This window comes from Macrobrachium nipponense, chromosome 18 (genome assembly GCF_015104395.2).
Source record: "Macrobrachium nipponense isolate FS-2020 chromosome 18, ASM1510439v2, whole genome shotgun sequence".
Taxonomy (NCBI): Eukaryota; Metazoa; Arthropoda; class Malacostraca; order Decapoda; family Palaemonidae; genus Macrobrachium; species Macrobrachium nipponense.
Genome location: NC_087211.1, coordinates 70,543,651 through 70,561,363, shown reverse-complemented (window position 1 = coordinate 70,561,363; position 17,713 = coordinate 70,543,651). Strand labels below are relative to the sequence as shown.

Genomic DNA, 17,713 nt, shown 5'->3' with positions numbered 1-17,713 from the left:
GTCTGGTAAAATTTTATAACAGGGGAGTTTGAATCCAAGATTTGCCAGTTATTAAAATAAAAGGACATCCACTTCAAATACATTTTACCTTAAACCAAGAAATAAGTTGCAGTAATTTTACTGGAACTCAATCACCTAATAAACACTGAAAGACCAACTGCAACATAAAACAAGTTTTTAAGACTGCATCCTAGTTACTAAAAAGTATTTAACACAGACTTCGCTTGGATCTGAATTTGTTGAGGCGTTTAATCAGGTCAGCGACTGTTGTAAAATACAACCAAGTACACGTACAGCTTAGCGAAGAAGAAATTACAAGAGACCAGAACTTGGTCGTGAGACTTTGCACCTGAGGCACAAATGCATTAGCATTACAGCTGATGCTTGGAGGCTTATTCGAGCAGGACATGAGGCAATAATTCTTCACAAAAAGATTCAGTCTTTAGTATACAAACCCATAAATTACATTTAGCTTAAATTCAGTGTTGAATTCCCAAGACTCCAAAGACATTCTTAAGTAGTGTATGTAGAAAAATAACAATAGCCTGAAAACCACTTCCTCAGTGACTAAGCAAATGCACATCTATGATCACATTTGAGTGAAATTTCCAACACAGCTAGAACAAGGGGACTGGGAGGAAGGTAAGTGCTATGACCGGTTTATATTGAAACATTTTGTTCTTATTCTAAAATCTTGACATTTTTCATGCAAAACCCATTAATCATAATTAACCAAAACAGATATTCGTGTGAGAGGATGAAAAGAATCATGTCCAACTACTGTGAGGTCCAATGGTTTTGAAGAACACTTGAGGCCAAACAATGGTCAAGATCTAAGTGCTCAAAATAATGGGTTTCTTTCTTAACCATGAACACCCTGGGTATGAAGTAATAATTTGTACTTGAGTAAAGTAGCAGCTTAATAATAATAATAAAAAAAAAAAGGGTGAAAAGCAAAAGTAACCAATCAAAAGGGATATAGTAGCTTGTATCCCTGGAAGTCTACATCTCATCAGTAGTTGAAATGAACAGGGCTGAGCTAAAAAAAAGAGGTGAAGGAATGCACATCTCCCACCAGAGGAATAGCATGACCTGCTGCAACTATTGGTCTTAAGAAACGCATTACCATTGCCTGGGGTGTAACAACTTTCATGCAGCAGTTGACAAAAGTGTTTTTTTACTCCTTCAAGTACTTGTATTTAGGACTGCAGAAATCCCAACATCTCTTTTAAAGGCAAAAGAAGTTAACAGTGTCCTGATTTCATGAACTGTCACTCTCATCCATGAGGGTCCTTCTTCATACACATCAGAGTAAGCTAAAATGATGTCTAAACCAATAGGATACCAAGATCTTACAGGTGTAACCTTCCCTCTAGTTAGTAAGCAAGTAAAGTCTATTTCATCCTTCCTAAGATGTCTCCTTTTAATATGGTACTGTATGGAGATATTTATCTCTTCACTGAACATACCCAGAGCCTTTATGTTGCAGAATCATAGTTCTATTCATGTTGCCATTAATTAATGAACCTTTCATAGGTAATTATAAATCAGTTAAAAGCACACTAGTATAGATAATTTGTTGCTTTTAAAGAATGACCTGACCTGCAGTTTCATTTTCACAAGTACAGGCAGTCCCCTGGGTTGCATCAGGGTTCAGGTTAAGTCATTCCAGACTTAAGGCACTTGCCTCATGGTGCTGTTAACCTGCTTTACAGTGCTGTTCCTATTTATTCCCATTATAATTAAGATAATTCAGGTTGAGGAAATTTTCGGGAATGGAACCCCCGCCGTAACCCAAGGACTGCCTACTGAAATAGACAACTAGACAATAGTAGTTGCACATATACATGTACTACTCTTGATTATATACAAAAAAATGTATGGTAAATCTTAAATTTAATACGTAATACCTTGGCATATCTTTTTAATTATAAAAAACAATTTTAAAATGTAAAGCATATCTTAAATTTAATACCTTGGCATATGTTTTTAATTATAAAAAATGTAAAGTATGTCTTAATCTAAGAATCTGACATATTATGAATTTCACTTTACTAATCAGTGTGTTTTCTATAAAACTAAACTGCATCTTAAAAATATTACCTAGATAATATTAAAAATGTTGAAGACTACCAAAATTTTTTAAATCACTGGTGTTTAAAACTTGTCATATTAGTTTTACATATTAAGCAACTGTGTCATGGGAGTATTTATCAAAAATCACTATGAATCATCTGGTTCATTTAAATACTTTATAATAATTACAAAAATTACAAGTGTTTTATACAACTGTATGACTGACCAAATTGTACAAACAGCAAATAGAGGTCTTAATATAAATATTCTACCAACCATATATTAACAAAGCCTCTTGGCATAGTGATGTGATTTCTAAAGTTAAAGAGGGAAATTTCCATAGCCTATAAGTGACCAAGATACGTCGACTTAATCAGAGCAATAAGCCAGAATTCTCAAGTCATAGAACTGGCCACTTCATTTTATTAAAAATGGTATAGTTTGGAGAAAATAGGAATATCAAAGTATGTAGGTATATACGTAAGAGCTCTGTAAAGACTGGCAGACTTCTCTGTGAAACAGTGTATTCCAGCAATGCAAATGGATCATGCTATTTGGTGAGGAACATAAATATGGATGCTTTGGAAGACATACAGTCCTCAAATTTCTCAGATACTTACAGTTCCTTCTTTCAATCTCTGCAAAAGTTCTCAATGAATTGCATTGTCTAATCGAGCAGCGATAAAGCCTTTTCTTCTCGTCTCCTCAGTCGTACATCTATGTTACGTTGTATAGGGATCAATTTTTTGCTGTAAGAATATAGTTATTTAACATATATTTCTCATAACACATAACAGTTAGTTAAAATTAAGATTTTTTGCTCAATCTCTAATACAACTTTAGCATGACAAGTAAAAAAGACAAGGTTATGACCAATTCTAATTGTCAGCATGCTACAACTCATTAATATCATAGTTGTGAAATAGCTCAAATAATAAGTACATCTAGTCGCATTTCTACTTTAATTCAGCTAACTCAAATGATTGGTTCTTTTGTGAGAGATAAAAAAAGGAGTAAGAAGAGGTTGGACAACCTGGTGAATGCAATTAAAAAATGGATGGAAAATAATGAGTAGAAAGTAACAGCTTGGACGAAAGGGCTACCACAAAGAATGTTTAGCAGCATCTATAGTGTCACAGGAGCCACATTCTAAGCAGTACCCTAAATGAAGTGTGCGGTAAGATGATTGGGGGATGTTATACACTGATATCACTGAGCATTCATTCATCCACAAACCAACTAAACTCAACACTGCTTATCTTCACTGACTGGAAGACTTGTATATGAATATGCAGTAGTGGGAGTTATATGCTACTACCAAACACCATAATAATATACTGTATTCATAATATACATAGTATCAATATGAAATAATTAATGCTACAGTACCATACAGTAGCTACTTACTGTTTTCCTTTTAATTTGATCTTTCTCATACGTGTCAAATACTGAGTAATCTTTAGCAATCGCTGCCGGCATTTTTGGCGGAAATACCTTTTCCAGAAGACCAGGTTTTCATCTATTTGCTGCAAAGCCTTTACAAAATTCCTGGAAAGCTTGACTCTTTCCCACTGCTTGGCTGGGAAAAAGGCTCTGAAATGACAAAGAACAAACAAATGAAAACATTATATCGTCAGTAACCAGATATGATCAAAATCATCCTGTTTGTACACAAGCACAAGATAAATTATAAAGTACAAACCATTGAAATTCAGAATATTTCATAAAAGCTCTCACATACTGTACATAATGTATTTAGAATATGGTATAAGCCATAGATTACCATAAATCATAAAACCACAATCTCAAAAGAATACTTTCATCGGCACTTATTCCCATAAAGTTTTATGCTAGTCACTCATGCTGTTTGTCTAAATTAAAATCAGTGGCAACATTTCACACTACTAAGAAACTCCACAGTTGAAAGTATGGTGCAACAGCAATCTCAAGATAAGGTAAATAAAGCACTAATGCATGTTGGAAGGTACTTTGTACTTTACCACTACGAACCTGCTTTTATACCCATACCACACAACTGACAAGAAAACTTGAAGAAAAGCAGAGTACCACGTATAGCAATACAAAACCTGTCAAATCACTGTTTTCTGCTATAAGAAAGAGGAGTAACTGGAAATTACATCAAAGCACTTGGACTGACATCATCTCACAGTATGGTACAACTTTCCCAACTTATCCATAGGATTAACTATTGTGAGAATCATATTTAAACATCAAGTACAGTGGAGCTTGCTTCACACCAAAGTGTCTACCTAAGCAGACATACCTGGCAATCTGGTAGGACACTTGGTCCAAGGGACTTGAAGTTTAGTTATCAAAAATTTCCTGTCTGACTTTCATACTAGACAGGAAATTTTTGATAACTAAACTTCAAGTCCCTTGGACCAAGTGTCCTACCAGATTGCCAGGTATGTCTGCTTAGGTAGACACATTGGTGTGAAGCAAGCTCCACTGTACTTGATGTTTAAATATGATTCTCACAATAGTTAATCCTATGGATAAGTTAGGAAAGTTGTACTGCACTGTGAGATGACGTCAGTCCAAGTGCTTTGATGTAATTTCCAGATACTCCTCTTTCTTATAGCAGAAAACAGTGATTGACAGGTTTTGTATTGCTATACATGGAACTCTGCTTTTCTTCAAGTTTTCTTGTCAGTTGTATGGTATGGGTATAAAAGCAGGTTCCCAGTGGTAAAGTACAAAGTACCGTCCAGCATGCATTAGTGCTTTATTTATCTTATCTTGAGATTGCTCTTGCACCATACTTTCAACTGTGGAGTTTCTTAGTAGTGTGAAATGTTGCCACTGATTTTAATTTAGACAAACAGCATGAGTGACTAGCATAAAACTTTATGTGAATAAGTACCAATGAAAGTATTCTTTTGAGATTTTGGGTTTATGATTTATGGCAATCTATAGCTTATACCATATTCTAAATACATTATGTACAGTATGTGAGAACTTGTATAATATAACATATTACGCTGCACTTAATACCAATGATCCTTCAGAAAATGTTACATGCCAAAGCCAATGAGAGTTCTGGAAGCTTTACCAGAATCCAGTTAAAAAAAAAAACACAAATAGAGCCATGAAAAAATAAAAACTATGATAATGGTCTGAAAACATACCAACCCATTTTGCAACAAGAAATGGCTTTCACACTTGTGGACGAAGAGGTATACTACCCATTACTACCTGTTCAACCAAAACTATTCCTCCATCAGCTATAATAGTCTTGGAAATAACAGAGCACTTTCCACACTTGTGTACTACTAATTCCCAATACACTTATACAAGCCATGTTGATGGCATCACAAAATACTGAATAAACTAGAACATTTTAACAATATCACAAATTCTTGGTAATTTGTATTTTTCCTAGCGATACTTACCTCGAACCATTTCATAGGAGATTCCCGGATGTCGATCCGGGTCCGACCAGAAAATTCTGGTTATATGCCGCACCCAGGTCAGGCCTATGCCCCAGGGGTCGGAGACCAAGCCATCCTAATGACCTATAGTCAGTCCTTCTTACTCCACTCCAAGGTGTCTCCCCTAAGCTTCAGCGAGGCTGGAAGGGCGGGAGTCTAATTCCATGGTTCGAGGTAAGTATCGCTAGGAAAAATACAAATTACCAAGAATTTGTGATTTGTTCCGATGCGAGATACTTACCTCGAACCATTTCATAGGAGACTTACCCCTTAGGAGGAGGGCGAAGGTTAGGGGAGGGAACGGCCCCCAAAGGTGATAGGTCAGAGGAGGGGCGACCGCTCCCCTTAGAACTCAACCCAGCCCGTTATCGTGGGTGGTTGGTTAGGAGGGGTGCAAGGCAAGCCTGGTGCGGGTATAACCAAACCTTGACATGTAAAACTGTGGTTTGTACTGAGAACCATACGCACTCCTGCGTATCTTACCTGAGTATCCTGGATTCCTCGCTCCAACCAAAGGCCCAGGGATAACAAGGATAAGGATTAGGGGGGATTTGAGGAAAAACCACACACACACTCACATACACTCAATACACACCGGCCCGTCCGCACTCCAAGAAGATTGGAGAGGGGACCTAGACCTGTTGCTGGCCTGCCACCACGGGGCCAATCTCAAAGGCGTCGAGCGACCTTCTCGTGCAGTCTTTTAGATAGTGGGCTGTGAATGTCGACTGCCTATTCCAGACTCCTGCCCTCAGGACCTGGTCCACTGCATGTTCTTTGAGAATGAGAGGGACACCCCAATTCCCCTGATGTCATGGGGCTTGGCTCCCTCTGGAGGGGAAAGGCCCCCCTTCTCGTAGGCTCTCCGGATGGTTTTCTCTCAGCCAAAAGGAGATGGTGTTTTTCGAGGCTGCCTTCTTCACCCTTCCCGTGGTGACGAAGAGATTCTTTACCTCCGGCCTGAACCGGGCGCTGTTCTTTCCTCCATGTACTTCCGAACTGCCCTCACCGGACAAAGGAGGAGATCCTTAGGCTGGTCCGATTTCGGGAGGGCAGGGATGGAAAACTCCACGAACCTGAGATCCGAGCTCGAGGGGTTCTGATTCTTAGCCACGAAGGAGGGGACAACCTGAATGAGAGTTCCTTCCATCCCCTCGTGTGGGTCACTACATACGAGAGGCCGTGGAGCTCCCCCACCCTCTTTGTGGAGGCCAGGGCTAGCAGAAACACTGTCTTGAGGGTCAGCTCCCTATCCAGGATGTCCTTGAGCGGCTCGAACGGGGGCTTCCTCAGGGAATCTAAAACTATTGCAACATCCCAGCGGGGAACCAAGCCAGCGCTGGGAGGGCACTTCTGCTCAAAGCTCCTTATGAGCAAGGACAGAGGCTTCGAGTTCCCCAGATCCAGCCTTTCAGGGAGAAGACCTGGCTCCTTTGACTGCTGGAATTGACAGGCCTTGTCCAACCTCAGGTAGGTCAAGAATTCTGCGATGTCTGGGATCTTCGCTCGGAGAGGTTCCAGGTTACGCTTTCTACACCAGGCCCAAAAAACCCCAAAAACCTTCCACTTTGCCTGGTAGATGTTAGCGGAGGATTCCCTCAAGTAACTGGACATGTGAGAAGCCACCCTCCCAGAAAACCCTCTCCTATTTAACAGCCGCTCGATAGTCTCCAGCCGTGAAGGGAGAGGGCTGGAATGTTCCTGTGGAACCTCTCGAAGTGGGGCTGTCTTAACAGGTCTGGCCTGGGGGGCAGCTCCCAAGGAGGAAGAGAGGCCAACTCTAGAAGGTCCGGGAACCACTCCCTGTCCGGCCACCAAGGCTGCCACCAAACGTCAGGGCCACGCCCCTTTCGCCTTTCTTAGATGGTTGAGGACCTGCCTGAGGACTGCAAAGGGAGGGAAAGCGTACATGTCCAGGCCGTCCCACGGTGTGCTGGAACGCATCCTCCCAAAACGCGGCTGGGTCCGGCACCGGGGAGCAGTACACCGGCAGTTTGGTGTTTAGCCTCGTAGCAAACAGGTCCAGGGATGGGGAGCCCCACTTCCCTATTAGTTCCCTCGCTACTTCGGGGTGTAGGGACCATTCGGATCCCACCACCTGACCCCATCTGCTGAGGCCGTCGGCGACTACGCTTTTTCTTGCCGGGAATGAATCTTGCCGTCAAGGAGGTCCCAAGGGCTTCGGTTTGGCTCAAGACCTCCTCCGTCAATCCGCAGAGATCCCTTGATCTCAGGCCTCCTTGCTTCTTGACGTAGGCGACCACTGTGGCATTGTCGCACATCAGACACACCGAGTGTCCTCCCACTGCTTCCTTGAATGCTTCCAGGGCATGCTTTTACTGCCAAGAGCTCCAGTTTGTTTATGTGGAAGGTGCTCTGCTCTTGCGACCATATCCCCCGCACTGAGAGGGAATTCAGGTGGCCCCCCAGCCTACCTTCGACGCGTCCGTAAACAGGAGCATCTCCGGGGGCACTGACCCGAGGGGCACACCCCGACGAGAGTTTGCAGGATTCAGCCACCAACCGAGGGCCTTCCTTGCTGCCAGTGAGATGGAAACCGGCTTTTGAGGTGTTTCCTCCTTCTGGGCCACCACCCTACTTTCAGGTCCCATTGTAGTGGCCTTAATCTCAGCCTTCCCTGGGGGACTAGTTTTTCCAGGGAGACCAGGTGGCCTAAAAGCCTTTGCCACTCCTTTGCCGGTCTCTGGGGGTGGCTTAGGAGTTGCAGGCAATTTTTCGGAGGTTTGCCAGCCTGTCCCCCGAGGGGGAAAGCTCGCCCCACTTCCGTATCCAATTCCATCCCCAGGTACACCATCCTGGTGGAGGGAGAGCTAGAAGGGACTTCTCCCAGTTCACCATGATTCCCAGGGTTTTGCAGAATGCCAGGAGGGCGTCTCTCTGTTCTATCAAGCGCTCCTTTGAGGAGGAAAGGTAGTAGCCAGTCGTCTAGGTACCTGAGAAGGCGTATACCCCTCTTGTGGGCCCAAGACGACACCAGGGAGAACACCCTCGTGAACACTTGCAGGGCCGTTGCCAGTCCGAAGCAGAGTGACTTGAACTGGAAGGTCCGGTCCTCCCAACTTATGCGAAGGTATTTCCTGGAGGACGGGTGTACCGGGATCTGGAAGTAGGCGTCTTTGAGATCCAGGGACATCATGAAATCCCCTTGCCTCACGGAAGCCAGCACCGAGCGTGGTTTCCATCTTGAAGGGCTCTTTTAGGATGAATGAGTTGAGGACCGAAAGTCTATGACCGGTCGCCACCCCCCTGACGACTTCTCCACCAGGAAAAGTCGACTGAAGAACCCGGGGGAGCGATCCACACCTGCTGGAGGGCTCCCTTCTCCAGCAGTGCCTGAACTTCTAGCCTTAGGGCCTCCCTGTGCACAGGGTTCCGGGGCTGAGAGGCCAGATTGGCCGGCTCCCCTGTCAGGGAGGCTTCTGGTCTAGGAAGGGGATTCGGTACCGTCCCTGAGGACCTGGACTGTCCAGGGCTCGGCTCGAGATCCTCCCAGTTCTGCCAACAGCTCGAGAGGCAACCCCCCACCGGTGGCGAAAGACACGGTAGAGGGCCTCGACTCCTACTTCTCCTAGGAAGCGGTTGTTAGACCCCTCCTGGAAGAAGTAGGGTGTCTGGGCCTGAAGGGTGCCTGGAAGGAGGGAGGGTCCTGGGGGAGGGCTGAGTTTCCCTGGTCTCTCCAGTTCCGCAGTGATTCGTGGGGGGAGCCGAGAGGGTCCTATTCTGAGGTTTCGGTCCCGCTCACTAGGTCTTTTCGGCACCGACTGACGTAGGGGAGGGGCCCTATAAACGATTGGGCCTTGGCTGGCCTTCCTCCCCCGTTCCACAGACTCCTCCACTAGCTTCTCCGGAAAGAGAGCAGCTCCTTCCACTGGGGCGTTTCGAAGGTCCTTAGCTCCCTCTCAGGAATGCTCCTAGGGGAGTTTGGCCAGCACAGAATCCCTCCTCCTCAAGATCCAGTTCGCCCAGGACGAGACCAGTTGGGTCGTGAGGAAGCCCAAGGACTTACCCCGACAAAATTAGTTCTTTGAATTGGGCAAGAGAGGCCTCGTCCCTCAAGTCGTGGAGGGTGGGGAATGGCTACCGCCCCGGACCACAGATCTAACCAAGAAGCCACATGAATCGAGGTCCACGCTGTGACTTCCATAGCCATAGCCTCCTGGTGAGAGAAGGAGACTAGTCCCGACGTGAGCCTCTCTTCGAGAGTCCGGGCGCTAGGGCTGCCAAGTTACCTTCCACGGATTTGGGGAGGAGAGGGGCACCTCCCGGGCCATATAGCCGCCTCTGACTCGGCTTAGACGCTGGGAGTAGTCTAGCCGAGGAGTGCCAACGCAAGGAGTTACTGGAGCCTGCAATGAGTTTCTCCACCACCGTCAGGGCCTTCTCCGTATTGGTGGACCTAGGAGGCTGAGAGAGGGCTTGGGTTCCTCTGGATCCCTGAACAGAAAGTCCACCGCCATGGATCTGTTGTCCTCTACCGTCGGGGCTGGCTCCTCTAGCCGGTTCATGGACCTAATCAGAGAGAGGACTCTCCTGAAAGCAGAACCTTCATCCACTGGACCCAATTCCTCCAGGGCATTCGGAGTACCTCCTGGATAAGGGTCTCTTCCTCAGCGTCCCGCGACGGAGGAGGAGGCCCCAGACCCTAGCTGGAGGGAAGCTGGAGAAGCTCCCCGGAGAGGGGCTCCTAACCCCAGTTGCACAACGGTCTCCTGCAGGGGGGATGCCCCGAACGCCTGGCCCATCCCGAGGAGGTACTCATACCTGAGCGGTGGAGGGTCTCTGCACCCCCTAAGGAGGTATCGGCTCTAGGCTCCATCCGCGAAGGCGACAATCGTGTGGGAACACGAAGAAGGAGCCCGCTCGGTCATGGAGGCCAACCCTATGGCTGACGAGGACCGAGGCAGGATCCACCGGGACCGAGGGACGAGTAGGGAGGGAGATGGCTGGGAACCCCCCCATGAGAGACCTTCCTGGGGGCCATTGGGGTGGGGGCCCACCCTCGGGGAAGGAGAACGCCTCCGCCCCTGGGGGAAGATGTCCCGACGCCTGTCACTCCCTCTACGATCCCGGCTACGATGATGAGAGCGGGAAGAGCCGCTCGAGGACGAGGAGTAACTACGTCTCCTGCGTCTCCCATGACGGCGCCTCTTCTTGGAGGAGCGTCCTCCTACGGGAGGATCTCTCCCTTGAGTAGTAACTTGAAGAACTCCTCTCCCTGACGAATCCCGACGTCTCTTGCTTCTCCTCCGGCGACTCCCATCGCGGGGGGAACGCGAGGAGTTTTCGGCGTCGCCGCGGGGACACCTCTATCACATCGGGACCGCCCCCAAGGCCATTCCCGGCTCCTCCTGTCCCCTAGACGGGAAGCCCCAGGACGGGAATGCATCGTCCTTCACTGGGGATCTGCCCGGAGTACGAGGGGGAAAGACATCCCCAACGGCAGAAGGGAAAAGGGTTGGAGCCGGGTGGTTGGGTGGATCCGTGACCGGGTAAACCGGTCCGGGTCCGGCCGCGAGCGGCGAGCTCCGCTCGAGAGCGGGAGGGGCCGCAGCGAGGCGAGCTGTAGCGGGGTGGAGAGCCGTAGACGAAAGCGGGGAGAGGCCGTAGACGAAGCGGGGAGAGCCGAAGCGGGAAGCTCCGCAGAGGGGAGGGACGGGTCCCCCCCCTGCACCGATGCCAAGAGAGAGGACCAGGACGGGGTGGAGCCCTGGAGCTGCAACCGCGACCACGCAGTCCCTCAGCACCGCGGAAGCCTCCGGTACCACCTGTTGGGGAAACGACTCATCGGGACCCCCATGGGGGAGACCCCGGCAACGGACTCACCTAGGCCCCCTCGCTGGGAGGGGGCAGGAGAAAGAACCTGTAGCAAGGCGGGGAGACTTCCTCTCCGACGATACCGAAGGAGAAGGGGCGCCGCCGTCTCTGCTGCTGCTCTCACTCCTCGATCCCCGCGAAATCTTCGCCGAAGAAGATTTAGACTTCTTTTTCTTCTTAGTGGAAGCCAAATCCCACTGATACGATGGCCAAGAAATGTACTCCAAGCATGTTGTCTTTAGAGCAAGCGCCCCCTCCCCCCCTACACGAATTACACAAAGAATGAGGATCAAATCAGAGGGGGCGAGAGAAAAGCTCCACAAGCCCGTCCTTCAGGACCGGGGCAACGACGTTGAGGCTCCGAGGCCGACATCGCACAAAAACACGATACACGCACACAAAGCACACACACGGACAAAGATAAGGGCCGGACACCGGACGAGCAGGGGCGTATTCACGCTCCTGCGACCAGAGAAGGACTGACTATAGTCATTAGGATGGCTTGGTCTCGACCCCTGGGGCATAGGCCTGACCTGGGTGCGGCATATAACCAGAATTTTCTGGTCGGACCCGGATCGACATCCGGGAATCTCCTATGAAATGGTTCGAGGTAAGTATCTCGCATCGGAACAAATTGTGTATGTGCAAGAGGGATGAACATGTGAATGGCATAATTTTTGGAAGGCTAGTTTTATCACTTGACCTCAAATGGCTTCTTTTCAAGTGGGTAACTTTCTAAAAGACCTTAATATCTCCACACTAGCGTTTGTCATAACAGTTTCCCACTGAAGAAGAAAAAAGTACTACTAACTGCATTTTGCATTTTCAGTCCCAACGTGCCACACTATATAAATAAGTCCTTACCCATCAAATACAACAGAAAATGTTAGAAAATAACAAATAACTTCTTCACTGAACCAAACAGAAAATGAGGCAGCAAAAGAAAGAAAAGCAACACCACTGCATAGTTTACATGATTACATTAACTAAATAAAGGTGTCACTGTGCCAAATGATCTACCCAAATTATACCAGAGTACACAAAAACAGTTATTGTACCTACTAATTGCCAATCCTATAACAAATCAATGAAAAATTCCATTTTCATTCTAAACTACGTAATTTAAGGTCTACTACATATATATGACCAATTTGGATTTAAACCCCAAAATAATTCTTTATAAGGAATAACACAAATACACTACATGCTAATATAATTAAGAAAATCAAATTCCTACAAGTCATCGTACTTGCCTTTCTGCTGTTCTCATGTAGAGGTAAAGTATACCTTTTTCTTCTCTAACAGTGGCATATTGTGTGTTGGCTAGGGGGCATGAACTACGACTACACAAGCCAGTTAGGTTATATTCATTCCGACAGAATCTCTGACTCTTTGCTCTGAAAGTAGAGTGGCAAAAAATCAATAATCAGTCATAGTACACATTACAGAAAAAATCTAACCATAAATCTAGTATAAAAGAGCTGTTTGGAAAAATCTAAATTATCTTTTTTTTAAATATCAAACAGCTCATTACTTGACAACTTTACAAAGGTCTAAGCCTCCTGTAAGGTAATTTCTAGACACCACCAAAAGCAGAAGAGGAGTTCCAGTTTCCACATGCCTGAGTCAAAGTATGCACCATGGTCCTTTAGTAACTCTGCTGGTGGCGGTGGTAATTAACATACCCGTACCTGAATGTCTTGTGTGTCAACTATCTGCATTCTCACTCCCAAGAATTTTCATGATGTTAGGCTACATAGCCTTGTTATCCTAGATCTACCAGAATAGACAACAGATGTTTCCTAAGGTAACATGACTGAATTTTTAACTCCCCAGAATTTTGTTCATGTTAACTCATCATATTCTAGTTATTCCAGACCTAGGGTCATGGGCAAAATATGTCTTCACGCCTGTAGTATTTATCTACAGCACCGTCAAGCAATGTTTCAAAGAGTAAAATCTCTTTTTAGCTGATAAGTCATTTTATATGTGTATATTTCTACCTTGGAGTCTGAGGCACCAGTCTTTAAAGTCGAGAGTCATGAGGTAAAGTCATTCAACTTCTGTGGCAATTCTGACACAATCAACTGGATGTCGTCTCCTATTTTTTATCAGATTTTCCTTGAGGGATCTAAAAAATAAATCAATTGATGTAAACTTTCCTCTCTCCAATAATAGCTGCTGACCAAAATGTGTCACAGCCTATGGAAAAAGAAAGAAGGGGTGAGGGCAGACTCATCATCCACATGCGCAAAAGTTTATCTACGATACCTGCTACTTCACCCCAACTTCACAGTAAACATCACCTTTTGATCATTCTCTCAACATATGAATCCTAAGCTAAGTATAAACCATTACCATACTTACAAGGCCCTTGTTTGATCATGACCATCCAACCTTCTGATTGAACTACTTTGGTCTGCGAACAATATCACTGGCCAAGCACCTCTTCATAAAGGAAAAATCTTCAGGATACTGAAGCTTTCCCATGTAAGTAGCTAATCAAGGCATTTAAAAGTTTGTTTGACTGAGAACAAAAGTAAGTTTTTTACAATAAAATACCTTGAATTTTTTCCGATATGTACATACTCATTACTTCACCAAAAATTATCCATCTCCATGTTGCAGGAGAGTTAACACTAGGCAGACAGTGATCAAATCCACCTGTAGAGGTGCTGATACTCACTTATGACAGGGTATGCCTAATTTTATGAGTACGTATTACCAGACACCAGTATTTAAAGAATTATCTAATAATATTCAAGGAAATTATACCTGTTGGTGTCCATACCAAAAACTTTTTTTCTTAATATCAAAAAGTTAAATATAATAAAAATAAATATTCACACTTACTGTATTTTAAAAGAACATAATGTTTTGTTTATAATACTCCATGTGATCTGGAAAAGAAAAAGAGAATCAATTAACACTAATATGCTCATACTGTCTGTCAAAACTCATATGATGCACAAATCACTTGTAAAACAAAACTGAATAAATACCCTAACAATGGAATGTCACCAAAGCTATTACATGCTATAAGCAATAAATTACCACAGCTTTATCAATATCATTTATAAATTCTGAGGCTTAACTTTCTTGGAATTAAGGACGGCATAAATTCTTATTACGTACAAGATACGTATATAAATCCTAACAACGTAAGCCAGCATCCAAACTACAACAACTCAAAATTAGAGTATGTTCATCCATAAATAAAAACTTTCTTAAGGTATTCCATCAAAATTGGATAAAATTATAAAATTTCAACCATTTACTGTACTCAAGCTATACTCAATATATCAGGCATTATAAAGCAAGTAAAATAACAAGTTTGTATGGTTATAGTGTATGGAGAGTTTTACATCAATATTGGCTAATTTCATGAATAAAACTGTCACCTTGTAACAAAGCTGGTCCCTGTGTGATAACTATTTTGATACAAATAGATAGTACTAAATACTAAATCTGACCTGCAACTATGGCAATTACTGGGCCTAGACTAACACATCTAAGGTAACATTAAATAATTGTAAAATGTTCAAAGGGGGATCAAGTAGGGCTGGCATTCTAAGTTGTGTCAGATAATAACCTGTAAATATACCACTATCATACACTCCATGGCATCCTGTGTCAGGTATGGTGAGGGTTCTCCAACCAGGTCAGGTAGGACCCAGCACCTAGGGTAGGGAAGGTTAGAGTGCATCCATGTCAGGTTTAGAGGGAGAGGTTAAAGGAGTAAGATCCAGAGGGGACAAAGCTTGCCAATTTGGCAGAATCCAGCCCTTGCACTAACATTACATTGAGATAAGTCAACATAATAACTTGGCAGAATCCAGCCCTTGCACTAACATTACATTGAGATAAGTCAACATAATAACTATTACCAAATACTATTCAATCATATTGTTTTGTCACACCACAAAGACCCTGATTTCTCACCGTGGTCCTCAAAACCTTAGATATGGAGGAAGGATGATGAAGTAACCACCTATGCATTTTCAAAGAAAATGAATATCAAAATCAATAAAATCACACCTAGCCAAGCCTAAGGATAGCAACAAATTTTACATCAAAACTAACATAGGCCAACACCAAACATTACATTCTTGTGGCATGATTACAGAAATGGGGCTAAAATTTTGTTTTTCTGGGCGAGTAGAACAATTGGACGATTCTGCAGACATAAACGAACCTAACCTTTCCTAGAATGCCAGGTCCTGGCCTAATGAGAACTTACCTACCTCCTACCTAACTACACCACCTAAGTAAGCAACTACAAAATCATCAAAAAAACAGAACTTTTTAGTAGCTTTCCAAATTCAGAGGTCGTCCCATCATTCTACAAACTACCTTAATTTTCGGTAAAACTGAAGACGTCTACCGCGGCCTGGTTCCTGCCTGTCACCGATTGAAATAGGGTACTTCCTACTGCCTTTTGTTTGTGTTTTTGTTTGTGCTTATCTGTTCTTACATTTACATCTTTTGCTTGTTTTTAACGAACATCCCAAATTGGCTGGTACTAGGGTAAATGACTGAGCGGCGACATAGTGGCCACTTCTCTCGGAACGCAGCCACTTCCCGAAAAAGTGCTTAGGATTGAGTTCAAAGGTAAATTACAGGGTAATTACAGGTGGGCAAAAAAGAAATATTACTTTAAATTCTTGTTCATGAGGTAAAACTGAATAGAATAACGTCAACTGCCTTAGTCTGGCTCGCTGTGGAAGAGTTATATAGATCTATCAAGGTAACTGCTATTATGGGGAAACACCCCAGTGGATCCATCATCACTCGCGTGGATCAGCCTTAATCACTCGATATTCAAATGGTGAAACAAGGATACGGAGCGCCTGCAGATTCGTCGGGCAAGAGTACCATCTGCTAGATAATTGGCAGACGAATACAAACAAGATGGCGGACGTATGTTTCGGCGCGATTTTTGAAAACGTGCAGTAATGGAATATAAAAAATTAGTGAATTAGTTTCAGCGTGGTAGAACGGCGCTGTGCGCCTTATCCATATTTTTAATGATTCTTGGCAAGCTCGTATGTTCTGGCAAGAAAAAACGGCATCGACAACAAAAACAAAACAAAACCACGTGCCTTACTTGAAATCGGAATTGTCGGAGAATTCTGGCCACTTTTCATGAGAAACACAAGCGATTCACTCTCATCACGACACAATTTCCCTAAATCTAGATGCGTGACCGGATTGGCGGCGGCAAATTGAAGATGTTCAGGACAAGACATGGACGCAGCCATGTTGGGAAGCCAAGGTCGCATGGCGCATTGGGTCGGGGGCATGTTCGTCAGCTGTTTTGGCGGTCAGCTGTTTTGGGTGGAACTACTTACCTTGGCCTGGCTCAACTCACCGACGATCACGGCATGCCAACCTCCGAAAAAGTACTTATAACGTGTCCTGACACCGGAGATGGGCATCAGTCGCGACTTTGTTTGTTGGTGATAGACGAGCGTAAACCTCTATACTTTCCTTTCGAAGTAAGTATTTTCTCCGAAGTTAGAAATTAAGGCCAAATTTAAAGCATTAAACAGAGGGTAGTGAAAAGGGTGTCCAACACAGAGCAAAACTCACCAAAACGCTTTCAAAATTTTTACTTAAGCTTAAATATCTTAGAAGATTGACGCCATCTAGATGTTTGTGGAGTCACTTGTGTCAACAAACTTCCCATTTCCTGTGATAAATCCACACACCACTTGTACCCATAGATGCTGGGGCACTTTCATCACAACAATCGGAAACACGGTCCCTAACCAAGACATTTTTAAGGAAACTACTGTTTTGGTAGAAGACAACGACGAAGCGTGCACTAAATAATTATTTAAATAAATAGTAAAACATCAATATTTAACCATAACTTTAATGATGAATTATTTTTGAAAAAGTATTCAATTATTGAAAAAGTAAACTCGATTCTGACTCAAAATTTAAGTAATTATTTTTCGGAATTAGAACGTTCTTTCAAGTCCTGTATTATGACGTCACGACATTTGACTTACGTACCTATTGTAGATGAATCCTATACTCAACTTTTTTGCAGAACAGTTTACCAGTTATTCATGCAGATTGTTATCAGCTATTCATGTAATGTTATAATCGTAAGGCGCATATATATCTTTATTATTTACTTTTTGGATATATGAAGATGTTTTACAGCTGGATTACCACCGTAGTGTGATGCAATCGCTTTCCGGGTCTGGGCCTCCGTCTGTTTTCGCACCATAAGAAATTAATGGGGCCGAATTTGCAATGACCAGAAAGTCGTTAAAAGAGGAAAGTTAGCATTGAGGGGCATATGTTTGATTGAGAAAAATACAAATTTATACAATAGC

At 44.1% G+C, this 17,713-nt stretch overlaps 2 protein-coding genes across 2 annotated transcripts in view; one reads left to right on the top strand and one right to left on the bottom strand.

Moving 5' to 3' along the window:
- Positions 1-17,713, top strand: part of LOC135197134 (protein MAK16 homolog) — a gene marked incomplete at its 5' end in the record, with an annotated part of 38,175 nt that overhangs the window by 18,437 nt on the left and 2,025 nt on the right.
- On the bottom strand, positions 2,678-14,339 carry LOC135197133 (protein MAK16 homolog A-like). The gene is made up of 4 exons (XM_064224103.1): positions 14,217-14,339; positions 12,617-12,760; positions 3,484-3,669; positions 2,678-2,825 (listed from the first exon to the last, which is right to left on the bottom strand). The coding sequence occupies exons 1-4, from the start codon at positions 14,303-14,305 to the stop codon at positions 2,744-2,746; spliced, it is 501 nt and encodes a 166-aa protein (XP_064080173.1). The 5' UTR covers positions 14,306-14,339; the 3' UTR covers positions 2,678-2,743.